This window comes from Dendropsophus ebraccatus, chromosome 2 (assembly GCF_027789765.1).
Source record: "Dendropsophus ebraccatus isolate aDenEbr1 chromosome 2, aDenEbr1.pat, whole genome shotgun sequence".
Lineage (NCBI taxonomy): Eukaryota > Metazoa > Chordata > Amphibia > Anura > Hylidae > Dendropsophus > Dendropsophus ebraccatus.
The window spans coordinates 30,595,834-30,616,576 of NC_091455.1; the positions used below are offsets into that span (position 1 = coordinate 30,595,834).

Here is a 20,743-nt window from a genome sequence, read left to right on the forward strand (position 1 = left end):
GCTTGCTGTCACTTAATAGCTTACAGTGGAAAACACAGATAAATGCAGTTTCTAGTCCTTGTCCACAAATAAGACCCTGAAATAAAGATAATAAGCCTGCCGCACTGCATACACACACACTCGGCAGCAGTGGCGCATGGGTTCTCGGACACTGCAGGTGCAACACAGAGTATAACAGAACTGGTATAATGGCATTGCTAGATGACCCCTTTAACAGGGACGTACTTCGTCTCAGGGTCCAGGGCAATGTGAACTGTAACTACAGTCCAATGATCTGACTTCTGCCCCCTGCCTTCTAATATTTAACTGAAAAGTCAAAAATGGAGCCTATTACAACAGAAGCGTCTATGAGCAGCTCGACCCTCTCCAGACCTTTGGTGTCACATAAATCATTTACCTGTCCTGGGGTCATTGTTTGAATTGCTCCATCCTCTTCTTGCTCCAGATACAGTATCACATTCTCAACTCAATCCATATGTGATATGAAAAAAATACAGGCATGCACCCTATGGCAAGTACATGGTTAAAGTGAACCTGTTTTTTCAAAGGATTTTTTATAATCTGCCTGGTTTGGTTACATTATCCTTTTCATAGTGGTGACGCAGTGGATTTAGTACTCCATGGTGCACAGTTACTTCTCATTCTCTCCATTTCAGGGGGCAGGACCAGAGCTGGGATGTTTGCCAGTAGTACATACACAGGTTTTCCTTTCTCTTACTTTTCTGGCCAACCACAGCACATACTCCTCTCTGCTATGCCATGACACAGTGCTGATGAAAGTGGCACTGTGCTGAGCTGATGATTTACACACTACAGTATTATAGATGGTGTGTGGAAGCAGAAAGGGTTACTGATACATTATCTTTGCAAGCTGTTATATCACAGCAGTAACAGCAGCCGCACAGCGAGGAAAAAGAGGGTAGGTTCCACTGCACCACTGTAAACATACAGCAGTACACTGGTATTTACACAAGGGACATCTTCCCTAAGCTTTATTAGTGTTGACAGATGAGAGACAAGCCTTGATTTTTGGCACAGCTTGGATCATCTCTAATAGAAAGATTAAGCTTATCCAACCCAGGCTTGCTCCCTCTATCTCTGCACATGGTAAGCCCCATCCTCACTTCTCTCTCTCTCTCTCTCTCTCTGCACATGCCAAGTCCCATCCCTACTTATCTCTCCCTGCACATACTAAGTCCCATCCCCACATATCTCTCTCTCTGTGGTGTCCCACCACAGGTGTTACTAGTTTATATACCCCTCGAAAAAGCCTGTACTCTAAGTAAAAGTTTTAACACTAGATGTTGCTAGTATGCATGCGATGCCCTGACTCGTGAGGGTCACTTCGCAGAGCAGGTGTTGTGAGCGGGCAGGAACCGGGGCAGCTGCAGGGTATAGGATTGTCACAGTATAGGGCCTGAGGATGGCACAGCTGAGGGACCGGTCTGCGGATTCTGCGGTAGAATTGCTACTGGGCATGCGATTCTTCGCTGTACCTAGTCAGGGCACCAGTAAACGGACACCAATGCCAGGGTTCAGTAACAGCGGTGGTTACACTTTTATTGTAACTGAGGTAACTGGTAGCAACAGTCTCGTCCGGATGCAACCGGGTATATAGCAGACTTGTAAAGACAGAGCTAAGGTGGTGCTGCATAGGCTGAGGTGAAACATGACGGATGATGGGAGTAGTAGTGAGAGACGAATAGAGGAGCTGGGTGGATTTAGAGTACTTGCGGTATTAATCTTGACTTGATGAGGAGATGAATAACAGGAGCGACACCCAGATGAGAGGATACTCCAGGCACTTGAGCAGACGGACAGCCAGGATCTGTTACAGCAGAGCACCCGGTCCACTCTTCTGAAGGTGAAGAGAGACACACACACACACGACCTCCTTGCTTGGGAGCAGGGGCCGGGACTCACAGGGACAACCTATCCCCTTTGTGGCAGGGAATAGACACACAACTTGTCTCCTGAAGGTGGAGGACAAGACTGAGGTAGAACAGGAAGTCACATGGTACCCCTGGCCAAAGCTCGACGGCCATTGGAGGAACCATGGTTACAGGGCACAGTCATGTGATCCTCAGCCTTTGCATACCACTGCACAGAGTTAAACACATATACAATATACATGAACCTGAGAGTAATAGGGACTACATAGTCACAGTTGCAGTGCAAATAGTTTCCAGAACAGGCATGGCTGCAGCAGCAAAAATAAACTGACAGTGAGAAACAGACAGCGTGTTCTGGGACACTGCATGTATATCTTGTGTCTAAGTATTGCACAGCTTTAGTACTCAAGGGGTTATTGCTGTTTGTTATTTGTGCACCAATGAGAGCTCTTTTCTCTTCTCCACCAATGTCTATTCTCCTTCTTTTGCACTCTTTTCTTCACCACTCACAGGAGGTATCACATACCCCGTAGGAAGTTGTCACATGGGGAGAGGAAGTGTAGGCACACACTAGTTAGTCTTTCCCTGGTTTTCGTAGAGGCAAGATGCACAAACCAGAGTCTCCTGCAAAGTTTAGCCAGGAGCCTGGCTTTGCTAGGTTCACTCTCCGGGAAAAGTCCAGTGTAGTCTAGTCTGAAGTGATGGAAAGCACAGACACTAGTTTCTTGAAAGCAGCACTTCTACTCACCATGCAGTACTAAACACTCACAGAGGGGACAAGTCAGAGATCATCCCAGCCCACGCTGTGAACATATGTAAAGGTGCAGGATGGTATCCTGAAAAGAAGAGGAACTGATCCGGATAGAGCAAAGTTGCTACAAGCCTGCGTACTCTATTCCGCAGCGCGGGTGTAACCAGGAAAACCTGACCACTCTGCTCAACTCAGGCAACAAGGTCTGGAGCTTATGTCACCCTATGAGGACGGGTCACCCGACTCTGTAGGGCAATAGGTGGTATCAAGACAGAAGTCAAACCATGGGCACAAGTATTCTCTCTACTCTCAGGTATTCTACTTCTACTACTAAAGTTTTGGCAAAGCACATTACTACTTGGGTTGGGACTCCAACGACCTACTCCTCTCCCCTTCTTTTTACTCACTCTACTTCTCAGCCGGCAACCAAGGCAGCACGGCTATACTACCTCTCAAGCTCTCAGCACATATCCTGTTAGTCAAGTCAGAAGTCTTTTGTCCAGTCACACGTCTATTGTTTACTATTGTATTAAGTATTCCTGAAGTAAAGAAGATTTTATTTATAGTAACAGGACTCAGTGATTATTACTCTAACACCGACACAGCAATCGCATCTTCCTTGGGTCATCTCCCCTTTCTATAAGTGGCAGTAGCAATAGTCCGGGTGGGTCACAACTCCACTCTGGATCACCGTGATGAGCGCCCAAGGGACCCTCTCGCAGCCTGGCAGGTCACCGACCACAGGGGAAAGGGTATAGTCAGCCTCCCTAAACTAAAAGATGGAGGGCTCAGTTTGATTACTACAAGTCTCCTTTTCTCCTCTGTTTGGGGAAAACGTTACCACGTTACTATGTCCTGATTTCTGCTTTGATGTCCGGCAGTGGAAATAATTATTCTGTATCTCTTCTATAAAATCCATCATCAAAGCGACCAAATCTGTTACTAATACATAAGAGGTTTATGTAACAGAGAAAGAATCCACTGTCCGCAATACAGTTGTGCTTGTTGACCTGATCACGCCGTTTCCTCTGGCACTGGAATGGTGCCCATTGCGGTGCCAAAAAGTTTGAGCCCCTTCCTGCCCCTCCCTGTCCCTGCAGAACGCTCCCTATATAAGGCTCAGGAGGCATTAGCCTGGATGGCATTGGATTTGGAGGTCTGTACTGGGATCTATCGCTGATCATAGACACAATGGCCTCACAGAGGATCCTAATCCGAGGGGGTAAAATAGTGAACGACGATTGCTCATTTTTGGGGGATCTCTATATCGAAGATGGGCTGATAAAAGACATCGGAACCAATCTCTGCCCTACAAGACCTGAAGGGTTAAGGGTCATTGATGCTACAGGCAAACTGGTGTTTCCAGGAGGCATCGATACCCACACACACTTCCAGTTTCCGTTCATGGGGTCACAGTCTATCGATGACTTCTACCAAGGAACCAGGGTAAGATCTCCATGAAATCTTATGTCTACTAGATACCTTCCTTCTAATGGCAATGGCTTCATTGATCTGAGTGAGTAGCACTCCCATCATCCTGAGATGTATATTGGCTTCTATAGGCCTGGGACTGTGTATTATAAATCACTGACGTGTTAGAGACTGTTACACACTACAGGGTTTCATTGCCTCAATGTGTTTTATGACCATACAGATGCACAATATATGCCCTTCCGCTACTGTATCATCTCCAGGTACCTGCCTTACTACAGAGGCCCATGAAGTGGAATACACAAAGTGCTGTCCTCCCTGTACCTTAAAGGGTTACAGAAATAACTTTTTACTTAATAACTGCAACAGGAGCCAAAAGAGCTGGGAGCTTTGGTAGGCACAGCTATGACTGTAGACATGTAGCAGTGCTGAGTATGTCATTGGCACTACTCTTGTATGTACCTGATAGGTCCTGCTGGCGTTTAACATTTCATTCACCCCTTTTAACCATAAATCACCCCCAAAGCTAAAGGGAATAATTTTTCAGTAACATCCTATGTGGTTACTGCTGTTCAAATCTAACTGCATCAGCCCTGCCATCTAGTGGTCATCTGAAGTATAGCATGGCACACCTATACCTCTTTTAGAATAGACGGCCTGTAATCCAATTTTTCCTCTGTAGTGGGAATATGTGTTCAGCTGCTGAGTTTATATTGCAGAGGGTCTGTAGAGTCGATCACCTGAAGCTTTTGAGGTAAAACTGGAAATATTGGGGTACATTGTGCCAACCAAATTGTCACTCTATGAAAACCTATACAAATACTTTGTAATATCACTCCTTCAGCTTAATATCAGCTACAGAAATCTTCCCCTGTTGATGATTCTCGTTTCAGGCTGCGGTGGCCGGAGGTACAACCATGATCATCGACTTTGCCATTCCAAGGAAAGGCTGCTCACTGATCGAAGCCTACGAGACATGGCGGAGCTGGGCCGACCCCAAAGTCTGCTGCGATTACTCCCTCCATGTGGCTGTAACCTGGTGGAGCAAAAAGGTCATCACCATTATAATATTATATACTGAATACTGTATCCCATACTGTAATTGACTAAAATATTAAGTCACCGTCAGCTCCTATGCAAAATTATGCATACCCATGGTTACAGACTACAAACAAACCCTGTGTAGTCTGACTCTGCGGTCATACTCCCTTCATCTGTATACATTAGGTTAGCAGGAAGTATAGGAGGGACGTAAGACTGCAGGAACAGACCACACAGGGTTAAAGGGGTACTCTTTTTCTTTCAAATCAACTGGTTTCAGAATGTTATATAGATTTGTATTTACTTCTATTTACATCACAGTGCTCTCTGCTGCCACCTCTGTGCATGTCAGGAACTGTCCAGAGCAGCAGCAAATCCACACAGAAAACCTCTCCTGCTCTGGACAGTTCCTGACATGGACAGAGGTGGCAGCAGTGAGCACTTTGTCAGACTGAGAAGAATACACCACTTCCTGCAGGACATACAGCAGCTGATAAGTATGGGAAGACTTAAGATTTTTAAACAGAAGTAAATAACACATCTATATAACTTTCTGAAACCGGTTGATTGGAAATAAAAAAAAAAAAAAAAAAAGACACTGGAGTACCCCTCCAATTTGTAAACTATAACTATAAAAGACACATAGTTCTGTATATGAGCTGTTTACATCAAAATATATATTTTAAAAAATGCATTATTAAGCAAATTGTTCACTGACATGCATTTTCCTTTTAATTATTTAAAGCAATACGTGTTCACAGGTAAAAGAGGAAATGGCCATCCTCGTAAGAGACAAAGGTGTCAATTCCTTCAAGATGTTCATGGCCTACAAGGACTTGTACATGGTTAATGACATGGAGCTGTACCAGGCCTTCAGCTGCTGTAAAGAAATTGGAGCCATCGCTCAGGTGCACGCTGAGAACGGAGATCTGATTGCTGAGGTAAGAGATCGGCTGCTCACTGATTCTCCAAGACATTTACTGTATCTCCTGTACAATAGGGACATCTAGTGGCAATTTAGTATATTGCATATACATATTATTTTTATTATTTTTTTATTTTTATTATATTAAGTGTTTCCAATTAATTCCAACTTTTTTCACAGCACTATACACAGTAATTATACGGTTCTTATAGGAATAACTTGCAGCACTTCTTGGTACTAGCTTTTACTGGATCTCCTGTACAATGGTGACATCTAGTGGCAATTTAGAAAATTGCATATATATTATTTTTTTATTTTTAGTATATTATGTGTTTCCAATTAATTCCAACTTTTTTTCACAGCACTATACACAGTAATGATACGGTTCATATAGGAATAACTTCTTAGTACTAGCTTTGATGTGTATTTATTAGAGATGAGCGAATTTACAGTAATAACGAAGCGATATCTGTTCATATACCGGCTACCTTCTAACTGACTGCTGCTCCCTGCCGCTCCTCCCCGGGTCCTGGGAAAATGGGAGACGTTTCCTACAGCTCAGTTCTATTGAAGTGAATAGCCTTGATAACAAAATGCATGATGTTGATAATCAAGAAGCTTTAGCACTTTCCCAAGAAAAAAGACCCTTTCAATCAGCTGATCAGTGGGGTTGCCGGTACTCAGACCCAAATTTGTGTTTTCACTCAAACTTTTCATACGTTGCTGCCCATGTTGAGACTAACAATTCCTTCCATAATTGTTATTATCTATTCAGTCTCCTTCCTCCAGTTCTGAGCTTCTGCTTTGTGTTGAAGACACATAAATCTAAGTGTGAGCTTTTCTCTCAGTCTCCCCCTCCTCCCCTTCCCTTCTAAGACAGCTGATGTAAAAAAGTCCCTGACTGGCTTTATCTGCAACTTTGTAGCTTCTTTGCAATGATGTGAGGATTATACTGAGGTAAATTTGCTGATTTGTGTGATCATTGTGTGATGAGCACACAATGATTTATCTTCCCAACATTACAAAGAAGCTACAAAGTTGCAGATAAAGCCTGACAGAGACTTGTTTACATCAGCGTCTCAGAAGGGAAGGGGAGACAGAGTAAAATGCTTACACACAGATTTATGCGTTTTCAGCAGAAAGCAGAAGTTGACAGCTGCATTTAAAAAGCAGCTTTTCCACATCCCTGGTGTCTAGTGGGGGGGATTCTCTGCGCCCCCCGCCACAAACCCCCTGCCCCCCCCCCCCCCGCCGCGCGCGAGGTCGCGGAGGAGCGATCCCCGTGTCTCAGTCTGGCCAGGGTCTGCGCCGTAATGGCGCTGATCCCGACTCGACACTCTGTTGTTTTCGCAGCAGCCGAAAGCAATTGATCTATGCTGTATTACTATACTGCATAGATCTCTATGAGAGATCAGTGTGCATATACTAGAAGTCCCCAGGGGGAATAACCCTAACCCCAGGGGGGAATAACCCTAACCCCAGGGGGACTTCTAGTATATGTGTAAAAAAAAAAAAAAAAAAAATGTTTAATTATTAATAAATAATCCCCTCCCTTTTCCCCTTTTAATAAATAAAAATAAATAAACATGTTTGCTATCGCCGCGTGCGTAATTGCCCAGGTACCGATAGAGAGTACACATCATGGTGCAAAAAATGACACCTCACACAGCCCCATAGACCAAAGGATAAAAGCGCTATAAGTCTGGGAAGGGAGCGATTTCAAGGAACATATATTTGTTAAAAATGGTTTGAATTTTTTAAAAGCCATCAGATAATATAAAAGTTATACATGTTATATATTGTTGTAATTGTAACGACTTGAGGAACATATATAAAAAGACAGTTTTACCCCAGGGCGAACGGCATAAAAACAACCCCCCCCACCCCCCCTCCAAGAAAAAAAAAAAATGTTTTGTTTTTTTTTTTCAATTTCACCACACATTTAATTTTTTCCTGGTTTTCCAGTGTACTTTATACAAAAATTCCGACTGTCATTGCAAAGAACAATTAGTGGCGCAAAAAATAAGGGCTCATGTGGGTTTCTAGGTGAATAAATGCAACTGCTATGGCCTTTTAAGCACAAGGAGGAAAAAACAAGAGCGCAAAAATGGAAATTGGTCCGGTCTTTAAGGAGTTAATTACCTATCCTTTCAATAAACCTTGAACATGGACATGGACCTAGCAGATACAGAATGTGCAACTGAATAATGTCTTCTAGCTGACAAGGCAAAAAAAATAATAAAGTTGTCTATTTAGTGAAAGTTGCAGGAGGGCGTTTACAAGCATTACAAATACAAGCAATACAATATAACTAGTTATAGTAATTTATGGCCTCCTAGACTAAGAGATTCACACCAGTCCTGGGGCATTTATTTTATTGGTTATCTTATTGGTATTTGAAGGGCGCTAAGAAAATGCTTTCCCTGGGGATCACCGGACCGGAGGGCCATGAGCTGTGCCGACCAGAGGAGGTGGAGGCCGAGGCCACACAGAGAGCCATCACCATCGCCAACTCTGTCAACTGCCCGCTATACGTGGTGCACGTCATGAGTAAATCTGCTGCCAAGGTCATTGCCAACGCACGGAGAGAAGGTAATGTCTGAGCGTTTAACATTCTATCCCCATAGGAAGATATTACTAGCTGTACAGTGGTGGGTGGATATACCATATATACCATAGAGGGATGTCAGGACATAACTGAGCCCCAGGTTATGGGCTGCCATATAGGATCCATATATTCTGCTGACACCACCAGGAAAGGAGCCACTCTGCTAATTCCTCTTGTAAAATGAGGTCAGTAGTGTGTTACAGAGGGAGGACGGTGCTTAAAGGGGAACTGAATCTAACCTGATGAAGGCCCCCTATGGAGCCCAGAATGCTGAGGAGGAAGGTATGTGTCTTAGGATACTATTATACGTTCCGATGGGGGCCCGATAATAACAATAAACAAGCGTCGATCTGCTAGATCGGTGCTCGTTTACTGGGCCTATCACACGGCCCGATAATCATTTAACAAGGGCTGCAGGGACATCGTTAGCGATATCCTTGCAGCCCTTGCTTATAGTACTTTTACACGGAGCGATAATTCGCCCGATCGCACGATTAACGATTTTGAATAAACTATGTTTTTTTTATAACGATCAGCGTTTAGACGGAACGATACATCGTACGGAAAATTCGCTGTGCGATCATTTAAGCCTATCTCACACATAGGTGAAATCGTTGAAAGACTGTTTACACTGAACGATCTGCGAATTTTTTGCGAACGATCAACAACGATTTGAGAGCATGTTGAAAGATCAAAATGAACGATTTATCGCTCGTCGTTTGATCGTTCGCTGCGTTTACACGTACGATTATCGTTCGAATTCGATCGTTATCGTGCAAATTCGAACGATAAATCGTTCCGTGTAAAAGGACCATAAAACTGCATACATTACCTGTCTAGGCTGCAGGGCTCCTCTTCCTCTGTGCTTCTCCCCGGGTCCCATGCTCTAGCTTCAGAGCAGCCTGTCTCAGCTGACAGGCCGCTCAGCCAATCACTGGCCACGGCGGTCCTTGCCTGTGATTGGCTGAGCGACCTGTCAGCTCAGACAGGCCGCTCTGAAGCTAGAGCATGAAACCCAGGGAGAAGCAGAGAGGAAGAGGAGCCCTGCAGCCTGGACAGGTAATGTTTGCACTTTGCATATTGTCAGCTGCTGGTCGGCGCCCGATAATTATAGGTCCAGCTGATCGTTGTGTTTATTACACAGAGCAATAATCGGCCGGCTCGCTCCATTGATAGTACCCTTTAAATTACAATGGTCATGTATTTCTTATAGCATCACCAAACATGGAGAGTCACTTTAACGGGGAGAAAAAAAATGTTTTCAAATCAACCGTTTTCAGAAAGTTATATAGATTTGTAATTTACTTCTATCTAAAAGAATCTCAAGTCTTCCAATACTTATCAGCTGCTGGATGTCCTGCAGGAAGTGGTGTATTCTTTCCAGTCTGACACAGTGCTCTCTGCTGCCACCTCTGTCCATGTCAGGAACTGTCCAGAGCAGGAGAAGTTTTCTATGGGGATTTGCTACTGCTCTGGACAGTTCCTGACATGGACAGAGGTGGCAGCAGAGAGCATTGTGTAAGACTGGAGAGAATACCATTTCCTGCAGGACATACAGCAGCTGATAAGTACTTGAAGACTTGATATTTTTTAAATAGAGATAAATTACAAATCGGTATAACTTCAAAACACCAGTTGATCTGAAATTTTCTTTTGAGTACCCCTTTAGGCTATATTCATACAACATATTTTTTATCAAAAGAAGGGACGTTGTTTTCAATTTACACAATAGTTGCTCTTTTCTAAGGCAATGATTTGCATTAAAGTCAATACAAACAATGGCCATTGTTCACACAATGTATTGAACGAAGGCCGTTGTTCGCTACGGCCGTCTAAATAATGATCATGTCAATTATTTCCGGCTGTTGTCCAAAAGCTTCAGTGCAATTTGCATTTAAAACGATGGCCATTGTTAATACGTTGTGATAACATAGCCTTAAAGTGAGTCACCATATTTAGTGACGCTATTAGTAATACATGGTGATTGTATTTTAAAGTCCGACAAAATTTTTTTTATTAAAGTATTGTATCCCCCCCCCCAAAAAAAGTTATACAAATCCCCAATATACACTTATTATGGGAAATGCTTATAAAGTGCTTTTTTCCCTGCACTCACTACTGCATCAAGGCTTCACTTCCTGGATAACATGGTGATGTCACTTCCTGCATAACATGGTGATGTCACTTCCTGGATAACATGGTGATGTCACTTCCTGGGTAACATGGTGATGTCACTTCCTGGGTAACATGGTGATGTCACTTCCTAGGTAACATCGGGATGTCACGCCCTGATTCCCAGAGCTGTGCGGGCTGTGGCTGCTGGAGAGGATGATGGCAGAGGGATGCTCAGTGCCCCTCCAGTGCCCTGTGTCCCTCAGTGTCCCCCTGCCATCATCCTCTCCAGCAGCCACAGCCCACACAGCTCTGGGAGTCGGGGCGTGACATCACCATGTTATCCAGGAAGTGACATCACCATGTTATCCAGGAAGTGACATCACCATTTTATCCAGGAAGTGACATCACCATGTTGTCCAGGAAGTGACATCACCATGTTATCCAGGAAGTGACATCACCATGTTATCCAGGAAGTGAAGCCTTGATGCAGTAGTAAGTGCAGGGAAAAAAGCACTTTATAAGCATTTCCCGTAATAAGTGTATATTGGGGATTTATATAACTTTTGGGGGGCAATACAATACTTTCATAAAAAATTTTCACCGGACTTCTCCTTTAAGCCCCTTCCCTCTTCTTTAATACACTACTGTCATTTTACAAGGGGAATCAGCAGAAGACTATGCTCAGTATCCGTGACATGTGAGCAGCAGTTATCACTAACCCTCTGCTCTGCGCTCTTCCCCGCTCTTTGTTTCGGCTGCTCTCCAGAGTGCTGCACCGATCTCTAGACAGAGCCAAGAAACCATCAAGCTAATCCGACAAGACAGACGTGTGTTATAGAGAGAGAACTCAATGTGAGCCTGATGTAATTCCATAATAGATGCCCCAAACCCACTCCTCACTAGCAGATACATCTACAGTGTGTACTCCAACTAAAAGTGAGAACTCTATAGAGATAGAGAGACCATTCTATCCAGGTATCATGATAACTCCATCACTTCAGCCTTTATCTAGATAAAGTCAAAACTAAATCCAGATAACATGACAACAACTTCCAGATACTGTGTAGACTCAGATATAGTGACAAATAAATGGTTTAGATCAATAAGTAACTAAATCCAGATATTGAAGTGCTCTCTGCTGCCACCTCTGTCCATGTCAGGAACTGTCCAGAGGAGCAGAGGTTTTGCTACTGCTCTGGATGGACAGAGGTGACAGCATAGAGCACTGTATCAGACTGGAAAGAACACACCGCTTTCTGTTGGACATACAGCAGCTGATAAGTACTGGAATACTTGAGATTTTTAAATAGAAGTAATTTACAAATCTGTAAAACTTTCTGAATCCAGTTGGCTTGATAGAAAAAGATTTTAGCCGCAGTACCCCTTTAAAGAAGCCCCCCTGAATATTTATTTATTTTGCCCATATAACGCACATTCACTATCACTATTCCTGCAGTGTCATCCGTTGCATCTATTCCTTTCATTACTGTAGCTGGGTCATGTGACCTTCTGATCAGCCACTATCTTGACTTTCACATTTCAAACTGTATTCTCTCCATTTCCAATCTGCTACCAGGTCATGAAGCACCTGCACAGTATCATACGAGCAGCTAGAGCCAGTACCATATCATCTCTATCTGCGGGGAGGACAGTGTAATAATCCTCATCTCTATATAAGTGAAGAGACTATAGTATACACTTAGGGAGGCTGAGCTATCATCAAATCTATCCTAACTGTATGCCAGGAGTCATGTGATCGTCATCAGTAACACTATTAGGAGATGTGGTCTCCCCCTTGTAAAGAGCACGTGTAGAACAGTCCATGCAGCTTCATCATGTACAATGTTCAGCTGGCTGAGACAGTGACTTCATTAATGGGCACAGAAACACTTGTATTTCTAGGAGGGTCACCATCAGATCACATGACCCAACCAAAGGAAAAGATAGGAACAACAAAATGAGGTAAAACTATTGAAATTATATATATATATATATATATATATATATATATATATATATGAACACACACACACACAAGTTGCCAAGTTGCCCCTCTTAAGTACTACATATTGTTTGTCGTCAGCAAAGCTAAAAGAGGATGAGACTAGAAGAGGACGACCCAAGGACGTTTGTATCCCTGGTAATCCTCCTCTTGTCGTTTACAGATTAGCAGTCAGACATCAATAAAATATATATATATATATCTCTGATGGAGAAACTATCTTTGTTGCCCATAGCAACCACAGCCACCAATCACAGCTAAACTTTCATTTTTACCGAGCTGTATATCCAATTTAAGCTGAGCTGTGATTGCTTGCTATGGGCAACAAAGACTGCTCCGCCATTACTACTCATTATTGCGGTTACAGGCATTTTTTTCCCCTCTAAATCTTTTGAATTCGGTATAATATCGTCAGGTATTACTGCACGCCGGTGAGGGGGAAGGGGGGACTCCGGTGAGGAGGGAGTCAGCGACTGTGTATAAACAGCATTAGCATTATTGCACGGTAATCATCTTTTTATCGAGATGCGCTGGGTGTATGAGCCGCTCACACTTTCCATATTTTATACAGCGTGCAGCGTCGCGGCCTGGCTCTCTCGTGTTTAGAAAGCCTTTATTAACTGTAGGAGGCTCGCTCTGTGGGGAAACATGTCAGATGAAGATTTATAGTGCGCCCGCAACAAAGCTGCCTTTTCAGCATTAAGGAGCCGGCACTATTAGTTTTCTTTATTTTTGTCACCGGGGGAGTCGCTGCTGACATTTCTTTTCAAATTTAATTTTAATATTAGAAAAGGTGAGGAGAGACCCCGACCTATGCCCGATCCACCGCCTCTTAACCCTTTCTATCCATTTCCTGCAGGTAAAGTGGTGTTTGGTGAACCCATAGCCGCCGGCCTTGGCACTGATGGCACAAACTACTGGCACAAAGACTGGAGTCATGCGGCCGGACATGTGATGGGACCCCCGCTGCGCCCTGATCCCACCACCCCAAAATATCTCATGCATTTACTTGCTAAGTAAGTAGATAAAACTTCCATCAAACACAAATTATGCATGTTTTTTTTTTTCCAATAAAAAAAAAAAAAAAACTCCATAAAAATAGCCAAAAAAGACTGCCAGCTGTTTTTAATGCTTTTTAGCAGCTTTTCTGGTGCTTTTTTTTCTTTTTTTTTTTACTTACAGGGGTTGGCCACTTTATATTGAAATAGTTCAGTGTAGAGCATTCAAAACTGTATTCACTGTATATAGTGACAGCAGCTCCCTGTGTACCTCATAGAGCTAATATCAGACTCCCCTCCTCCAGGCTGGGCTGCCCTGCTCTTTAGTGTTTCTGTCCATAAAATGGCTGACATAGAGCAGCATGTGACCATGCCCTGCCCCCCAGTGTCTACAACTGAGCCCTTATATGTCTATGTAGGACACTGGGGGGGGGCGGGGAATGGTCACATGCTCCTCCATGTCGGCCATCTTATGGACAGAAACACCACAGAGCAGGACAGCACAGCCTGGAGGAGGGGAGTATGATATTAGCTCTATGAGGTACACAGGGAGCTGCTGTCCATATGTACAGGACACTTACTAATACTGTACACTGAACTATTTTACTATAAAGTGGCCAACCCCTTTAAGTGTATATCTGTATAGGACTTGTTGTTCTTCCTGCCATTTTTATCCCCTGCAGGGTAGGTCACTTTTCTTTATCATGTGATTCCAGGATTTCTTTGTAAAGAATTGGTGAGGAAAACGCCAGGTGCATAAAGACATGGGGGGAGATTTATCAAACATGGTGTCAAGTAGAATTGGCTCAGTTGCCCCTAGCAACCAATCAAATTCCACCTTTCATTTTTCAAAGAATCTGTGAGGAATAAAAGGTGGGATCTGATTGGTTGCTAGGGGCAACTGAGACAGTTCTATTTCACACCAGGTTGATAAATCTTGGGTATGGTGTTTTCTTTTGCCAATTTTTTTCTACCCTATAGAAGTCTAGGGGAGAAAAAACACCAATATTTCTTGGGTAAAAAAAAACAAAAAAAACTGGCAACTAACAGAAAAACGGCAAAAAAAGTTTCATGTGGGTATGGCGTTTTACATTTCCCTACTGACTCTATGCTATGGGTCCTATACACTGGATGCTTTGTGGGAGATCAGAATACATCGATCTGTGGGGGCTCAGTATATAGAAGTGACCCCAGAACAGCACTAATATGGTAGGGGTAGATAGTTTTGTTCTATCCCCTATTCAGGGCCGATTCTAGCTTTTTTGCTGCCTGAGGGGCCCCGGGGCGATATGGCCAAAAAATAAAATCTCAATTTTATTTTTTTTTTATTTTGAGACAATTCTCGATTTAAATCTCGATTTTCTATTTTTATGTTAAATAAGCAGAAAAAAAATACACCAAGACACAGATGAAGCAGAACTAGCAGCTGTACTTGAATGAGCTGAAAAATTGCATTTTCCCCTACAAGATTATCATGCCCCCTGCCCTCCTCACATTCTCTGTAATATCACCATGCCCATAGTGCCCCTCACATTCCCTGTAATATCACCATGCCCATAGTGCCCCTCACATTCCCTGTAATATCACCATGCCCATAGTGCCCCTCACATTCCCTGTAATATCACCATGCCCATAGTGCCCCTCACATATCCTGTAATATCACCATGCCCATAGTGCCCCTCACATTCCCTGTAATATCACCATGCCCATAGTGCCCCTCACATTCCCTGTAATATCACCATGTGCCCATAGTGCCCCTCACATTCCCTGTAATATCACCATGCCCATAGTGCCCCTCACATTCCCTGTAATATCACCATGTGCATAGTGCCCCTCACATTCCCTGTAATATTACCATGTGCATAGTGCCCCTCACATTCCCTGTAATATTACCATGCCCATAGTGCCCCTCACATTCCCTGTAATATCACCATGCCCATAGTGCCCCTCACATTCCCTGTAATATCACCATGCCCATAGTGCCCCTCACATTCCCTGTAATATCACCATGCCCATAGTGCCCCTCACATTCCCCATACAAGAACTCCAGCACTCCCAGGTCCTCCCATTCAACATGATAAATGCCTCAGCTGAGTATCCTTTCCTGTGACCTGACAGCAGTCTAAACTGCAGGGACCTCAGAGCACTAGTCAGGGAGAGAAGATCCAGGACAGGCACAGTGCAGCATCGCAGTGTGCATGGGACACCACTATAGATAACCTCTGACCTCAGAAGCCAGAGAATAGCCATAAAACGGGCTGCTCGGTTAACTCTTTCAGTACTGCAGAATGTAAAGTATTACTGTGCATCACTTCCATTCTGCAATACAGAAAGAGTTAACAGCAGAGCAGAACATTACTTTTATGCCTCTTCTCCTGCTCTTGCACTATGCTGAGGTCAGCTCGGAGGTTGGCAGTGCAGAGAAGACATAATATAGCGTCCCCGCTGCTGTTAACTTTTTCTTTTCTACAGTGTGTAAGTGATGCAGAGTATAATAACTCTGCATTATTGAAGGGGTTAACAGCAGGAGACACTATATCTATGTCTTATGTGATGTGAATACGAGGCTTCCAGTACCTCCTCAGCGCTTCTCATGAGGCAACTGACAGGAAACATGGCTGGGCACTGAGCCGTAACTAGTTGTAATGATAAGGACACAGGACGCTGATGCCGCCCCCCTCAAGGGCTGTGTTATCTGCCGCCTGAGGCGAAGACTTCACCTCGCCTCATGGCTGATACGGGCCTGCCCCTATTAGTGATGTTCTGGGGTCACTTCCCTGCACTGAGCCCCCACAGATCTATGTATTCTTATATGCCACAAACCATCCAGTGCATAATGCACCTAGGACCCAACTACAACAGCTGCAGGCACTACAACTACCAGCATTTACTGACAGTCTTCAGCCCTCAGGATATGCTGGGAGTTGTAGTGCCTGCAGCTCTTGGGTCCTAGTTTAAAAGTTTGCGCTAGTGTACTGTAGTGACCGCGGGGCTGTGTCAGTACACTACCGCAAACCATACACTGACCCATTTAGACCCCAATGGTACACAGGTTCTGCACACTATAGAAGTGATTACAGTGCAGTTAATAATGACTCACAGGTGACGTCTTCTCCAATTGCCGTCGCTCACTTTTTGCTTTCATCTGGCGCAGCAGCATGAAGACTTCTCCGACGACAACTAGTCTGCAGGCGGGCAGCTGGGGGTGACTGGGGCAGGAGGGCAGCTGGGGTGACGGGAAGGGGGAACAGCTGGGGGTGGCAGGGGCAGAATCTGGGGAGGCAGGGGGAGCATCTGGAGGGGGCAGGGGAGAAGCTGGGGGGCAGGCAGGGGGAGAAGCTGAGAGGCAGGGAGAGCAGCTGGGGCGTGCAGGGGAGGAAGGGGAGCAGATGGGGGCAGGGGAAGAACCTGTGGGGCAGGGAGAGCAGCTGGGGTGGTGCAGGGGGAGAAGCTGGGGGGGCAGGGGGAGATCCTGGGGGGCAGCGAGAGTAGCTGGTGGGGTGCAGGGGGAGAAGATGGGGGGCAGGGAGAGCAGCTGGGGGGTGCAGGGGGAGAAGCTAGGGGGGCAGGGAGAGCAGCTGGGGGGGGTGCAGGGGAGAAGCTTGGAGGGCAGGGGGAGAACCTGAGGGCATAGAGAGCAGCAGGGGGGGGGGCGGGGGCTGGGGAGAACCTGGGGGCACCAAGAGCAGCTGGGAGGGCAGGGCTGGGGGAGAAACTGGGGACATGGAGAGCAGCTGGGGGGTGCAGGGGGAAAAACTGGGGGCATGGAGAGCAGCTGGGGGGTGCAGGGGGAGAAACTGGGGGCATGGAGAGCAGCTGGGGGGGTGCAGGGGGAGAAACTGGGGGCATGGAGAGCAGCTGGGGGGGTGCAGGGGGAATGGCTGGGGGGAAGAAGGAGCAGGCGGGGAGCATCCAGGACCCGGGGGCAGAGGCAGGCTAGTCAGGTTTGGCAGGTCCCCTCCCATACAGTTTTGTGGCCGGCCGGGGTGAGCTTCCTGCACACACTACCTCTATTACAAGCTGGAAGCTCATAGCTGCAGCCCCGCGGTCCCGAACTTCTCCCCTGCTCGGCGCGATGACGTCACATGTGCTGCCGAGCAGGAGAGAAGTCCGGGACCACGGGGCTGCAGCTATGAGCTTCCCGCTTGTAATCGAGGTAGTGTGTGCCGGAAGCTCACCCCGGCCGGCCCCGAAACTGCGCCCCCGGGGCCTAGGGCAGTGGGGGTTAAAAATATTTTTTTTTAGAAAAAAAAAAAATTGTTCTCTACGGCCCTAGGCACCAGACCACGGGTGCCTAGTGGCAAATACGGCCCTGGTTACACCGTCCTTGGGTCATCTGCCCTTTCTGTGGGTGGCAGTACCAAAAGTCCAGGTGGGTCATAACTCCACTCCAGACCACCGTGATAAGGGCCTAAGGGACTCATCACAGCCCGGCAAGTCACCAACCACAAAGGAAAAGCTGTAAACTGTTACTGGAGGGTCTCGGGCCCTCAACCCGATGTACGTTTCGCCAGAATACTTCTTCTGGGGTCCAGCTGTCTGTGTTTGTCTTTCATGGCTTTTTATTCATTAAATAAAGGTGTTTTGTATTTTTCCTATAAACGCTTATCTTTGTTGTGACTGTGTGAACATAGCCTCATAGTACAATGAATACTTATTCATTTCACAATGACAGAACTATACAGCCTACATAGTTTTTTTAAAGTTAGACCCTACTATTTACTAGGAAGAGCTTTTTTTCCCCCCTGGGCTCAATGTCGCCCCTTACCCAACACTTTTTATGATCGGCCAATAGGAGAAGGGATAAGAACAGTCAGCTGATGCACCTCCAGGACTGCTATAATAGAAAGGGGGTGGACAAGCAGTGCTGGCCTCTATCTTGTATCTTGTCACACCTGTATAAAGTAGCATCGTTTCTTACATCTCCTAACCCTTCCTCACTTTTCTTCATTGCAGCGATGACCTGAGTGTTACCGGGACAGATAACTGCACATTCGACATCTGTCAGAAGGCGCTCGGGAAAGACGATTTCACCAAGATTCCCAATGGAGTGAACGGTGTGGAGGACAGGATGTCTGTGGTCTGGGAGAGAGGAGTGGTAAGAAACAAGATGGAGAAATGTTTTGTCTTTGTTTTTTTCTTTTTATCAAATCAGTCTCTGCTCCATTCAGTTTTGGTCATTTCTGGCAGCGAGAACCTGTGTGACCTGGCAGTGACATACACAGAAACCATACATTCAGAATGGACCCCAAGCCCTATTGAGTCCTCTACTACAACATACTTATTATTTATTTTTTTTTTTAAAAACAGTTTACACAACGGCCGTTGTTCTTCTCAAGTGATTTGCATTGAAGTCGATACAAGGTTGCACACAATGTATGTTGTTGCTACAGCCAGCGAAATAATGATTATGTCAATTATTTCCGGCTGTCGTCCATTGACTTAAGTGCAATTTTCATTTAAAATAACGGCCATTGTTTTAAATGGAAATACACCCAAGGCTATGTTCACACAATGTTTTTTTTGTTTTTGTTTTTTACAAGAACAGTCATTGTTGGTGATTTAAACAACGGCCATTCTTGTAAAAAAAGAATGCACTGTGTGGAATCCTATAGGGAACAGCGGCCGCTGTGCACATAATATATTGCGCAACAGCTGCTGTTGCCTTACGCCCATGGGACAATGGCCGTTCAAAGGCCTTTGTTCACAGTCTGTTCACACAATGTATGGCCATTCTTACGGCCATACATTTCACTTATTTCATTGGCAATTTGGATTGCAGGCAGACCTAAGTGTGCTTGCAATCCAAATAAAAGAAAATGATGTTCATCCAGCCAATACAGCCGTTGTTTATACAGTGTGTGAACACAGCCTTAGCCTATGTCCACACAACACACTTTTTAATAAATAAATGGCCATTGTTTTTAATTTACAGAACCGTCGTCCTTTTTATAATGCAATAACGGCCGTCATTTCACACAATGTATTAAACAACGGCGGCTGCTTGCTTCACCAATCAAAATAATGGTCATGTCAATAATGCGACTTCAATGCAATTTGCATTTAAAACAACGTCTGTTATTCATACAGCATGTGAACATAGCCTTGCAGTTCACCTTTTTCTGGCCATAGTAAAATCACAGTCTTTATCATCCCATTCAAATCACAGTCTTTATTTAGCCCTGGTCTAATGGACTCATTGACCCTGTGTAAAATCCCTAAATCAAAAAGAAGTGATACAATATACTATGACTATACACGTCTTCTATTATAAAATATCATTATTTTTGCTTTTGACTATAGTAAATACAATATATAGTTATGATATATAATATGATTACATTATTGCTTCTATCATCAGTTCCTATCTAGCTCCTCCATCCCTATGTGTAATCCTATCCATTAGATGTCACTGTTGATGTCTATAGAAAGCAGCGCTCTTCACCTACAGAGCATTTGGTGGTAGGACTTGCAAGCTCTTAAAGGGGACCTGTCCATACAATAGCACTTGGCTATATTAAAGGGGTTATCCAGTGCTACAAAAACATGGCCACTTTCTTTCACAGACAACACGACTCCTTTCTCCAGTTCAGGTGCGGTTTGCAATTAAGCTCCATTCACTTCAATGGAACTGAGCAGCAAAACCCCGTCCAAGCTGGAGACAAGAGGAAGAAAGTGGCCATGTTTTTGTAGCGCTGCATAACCCCTTTAAACACTCTCACAGCAAGTGAATAAGTGAATGGATCACTGCCACTTTATTGACTCCCCCTAGTCCTCTGTCCCATCAATGCCCACAAATCCTGTAAGTAATTGTTATAGTAATAATTCTTCTAACCCCCAATAAGAGAAACCATCTTACAGAAATCTGCAGACAGTATGTTAAAGAGCAGGAGGAGCTGAGCAGATTGATATATAGTTTTGTAGGAAAAGTTTCCAATATAACTTGTCGTTTATTCATTTGAATCTATGCTTGATCTGGA

At 44.6% G+C, this 20,743-nt stretch overlaps 1 protein-coding gene across 3 annotated transcripts in view; it reads left to right on the forward strand.

Annotated features, from left to right (window-relative positions):
* DPYS (dihydropyrimidinase) overlaps positions 1–20,743 on the forward strand; it is a 44,684-nt gene that overhangs the window by 6,568 nt on the left and 17,373 nt on the right. Inside the window, exons 1-6 of one of the 3 annotated variants that reach the window (XM_069957215.1) lie at positions 3,765–4,089; positions 4,968–5,126; positions 5,877–6,056; positions 8,443–8,632; positions 13,625–13,781; positions 18,720–18,861. In XM_069957215.1, coding sequence (XP_069813316.1) covers positions 3,835–4,089; positions 4,968–5,126; positions 5,877–6,056; positions 8,443–8,632; positions 13,625–13,781; positions 18,720–18,861 — 1,083 coding nt within the window. In that variant the 5' untranslated portion in view covers positions 3,765–3,834. Of the gene's footprint in view, positions 1–3,764; positions 4,090–4,967; positions 5,127–5,876; positions 6,057–8,442; positions 8,633–13,624; positions 13,782–18,719; positions 18,862–20,743 lie in introns of those variants that run through there. The other 2 variants (XM_069957216.1, XM_069957214.1) reach the window with 2 other exon arrangements.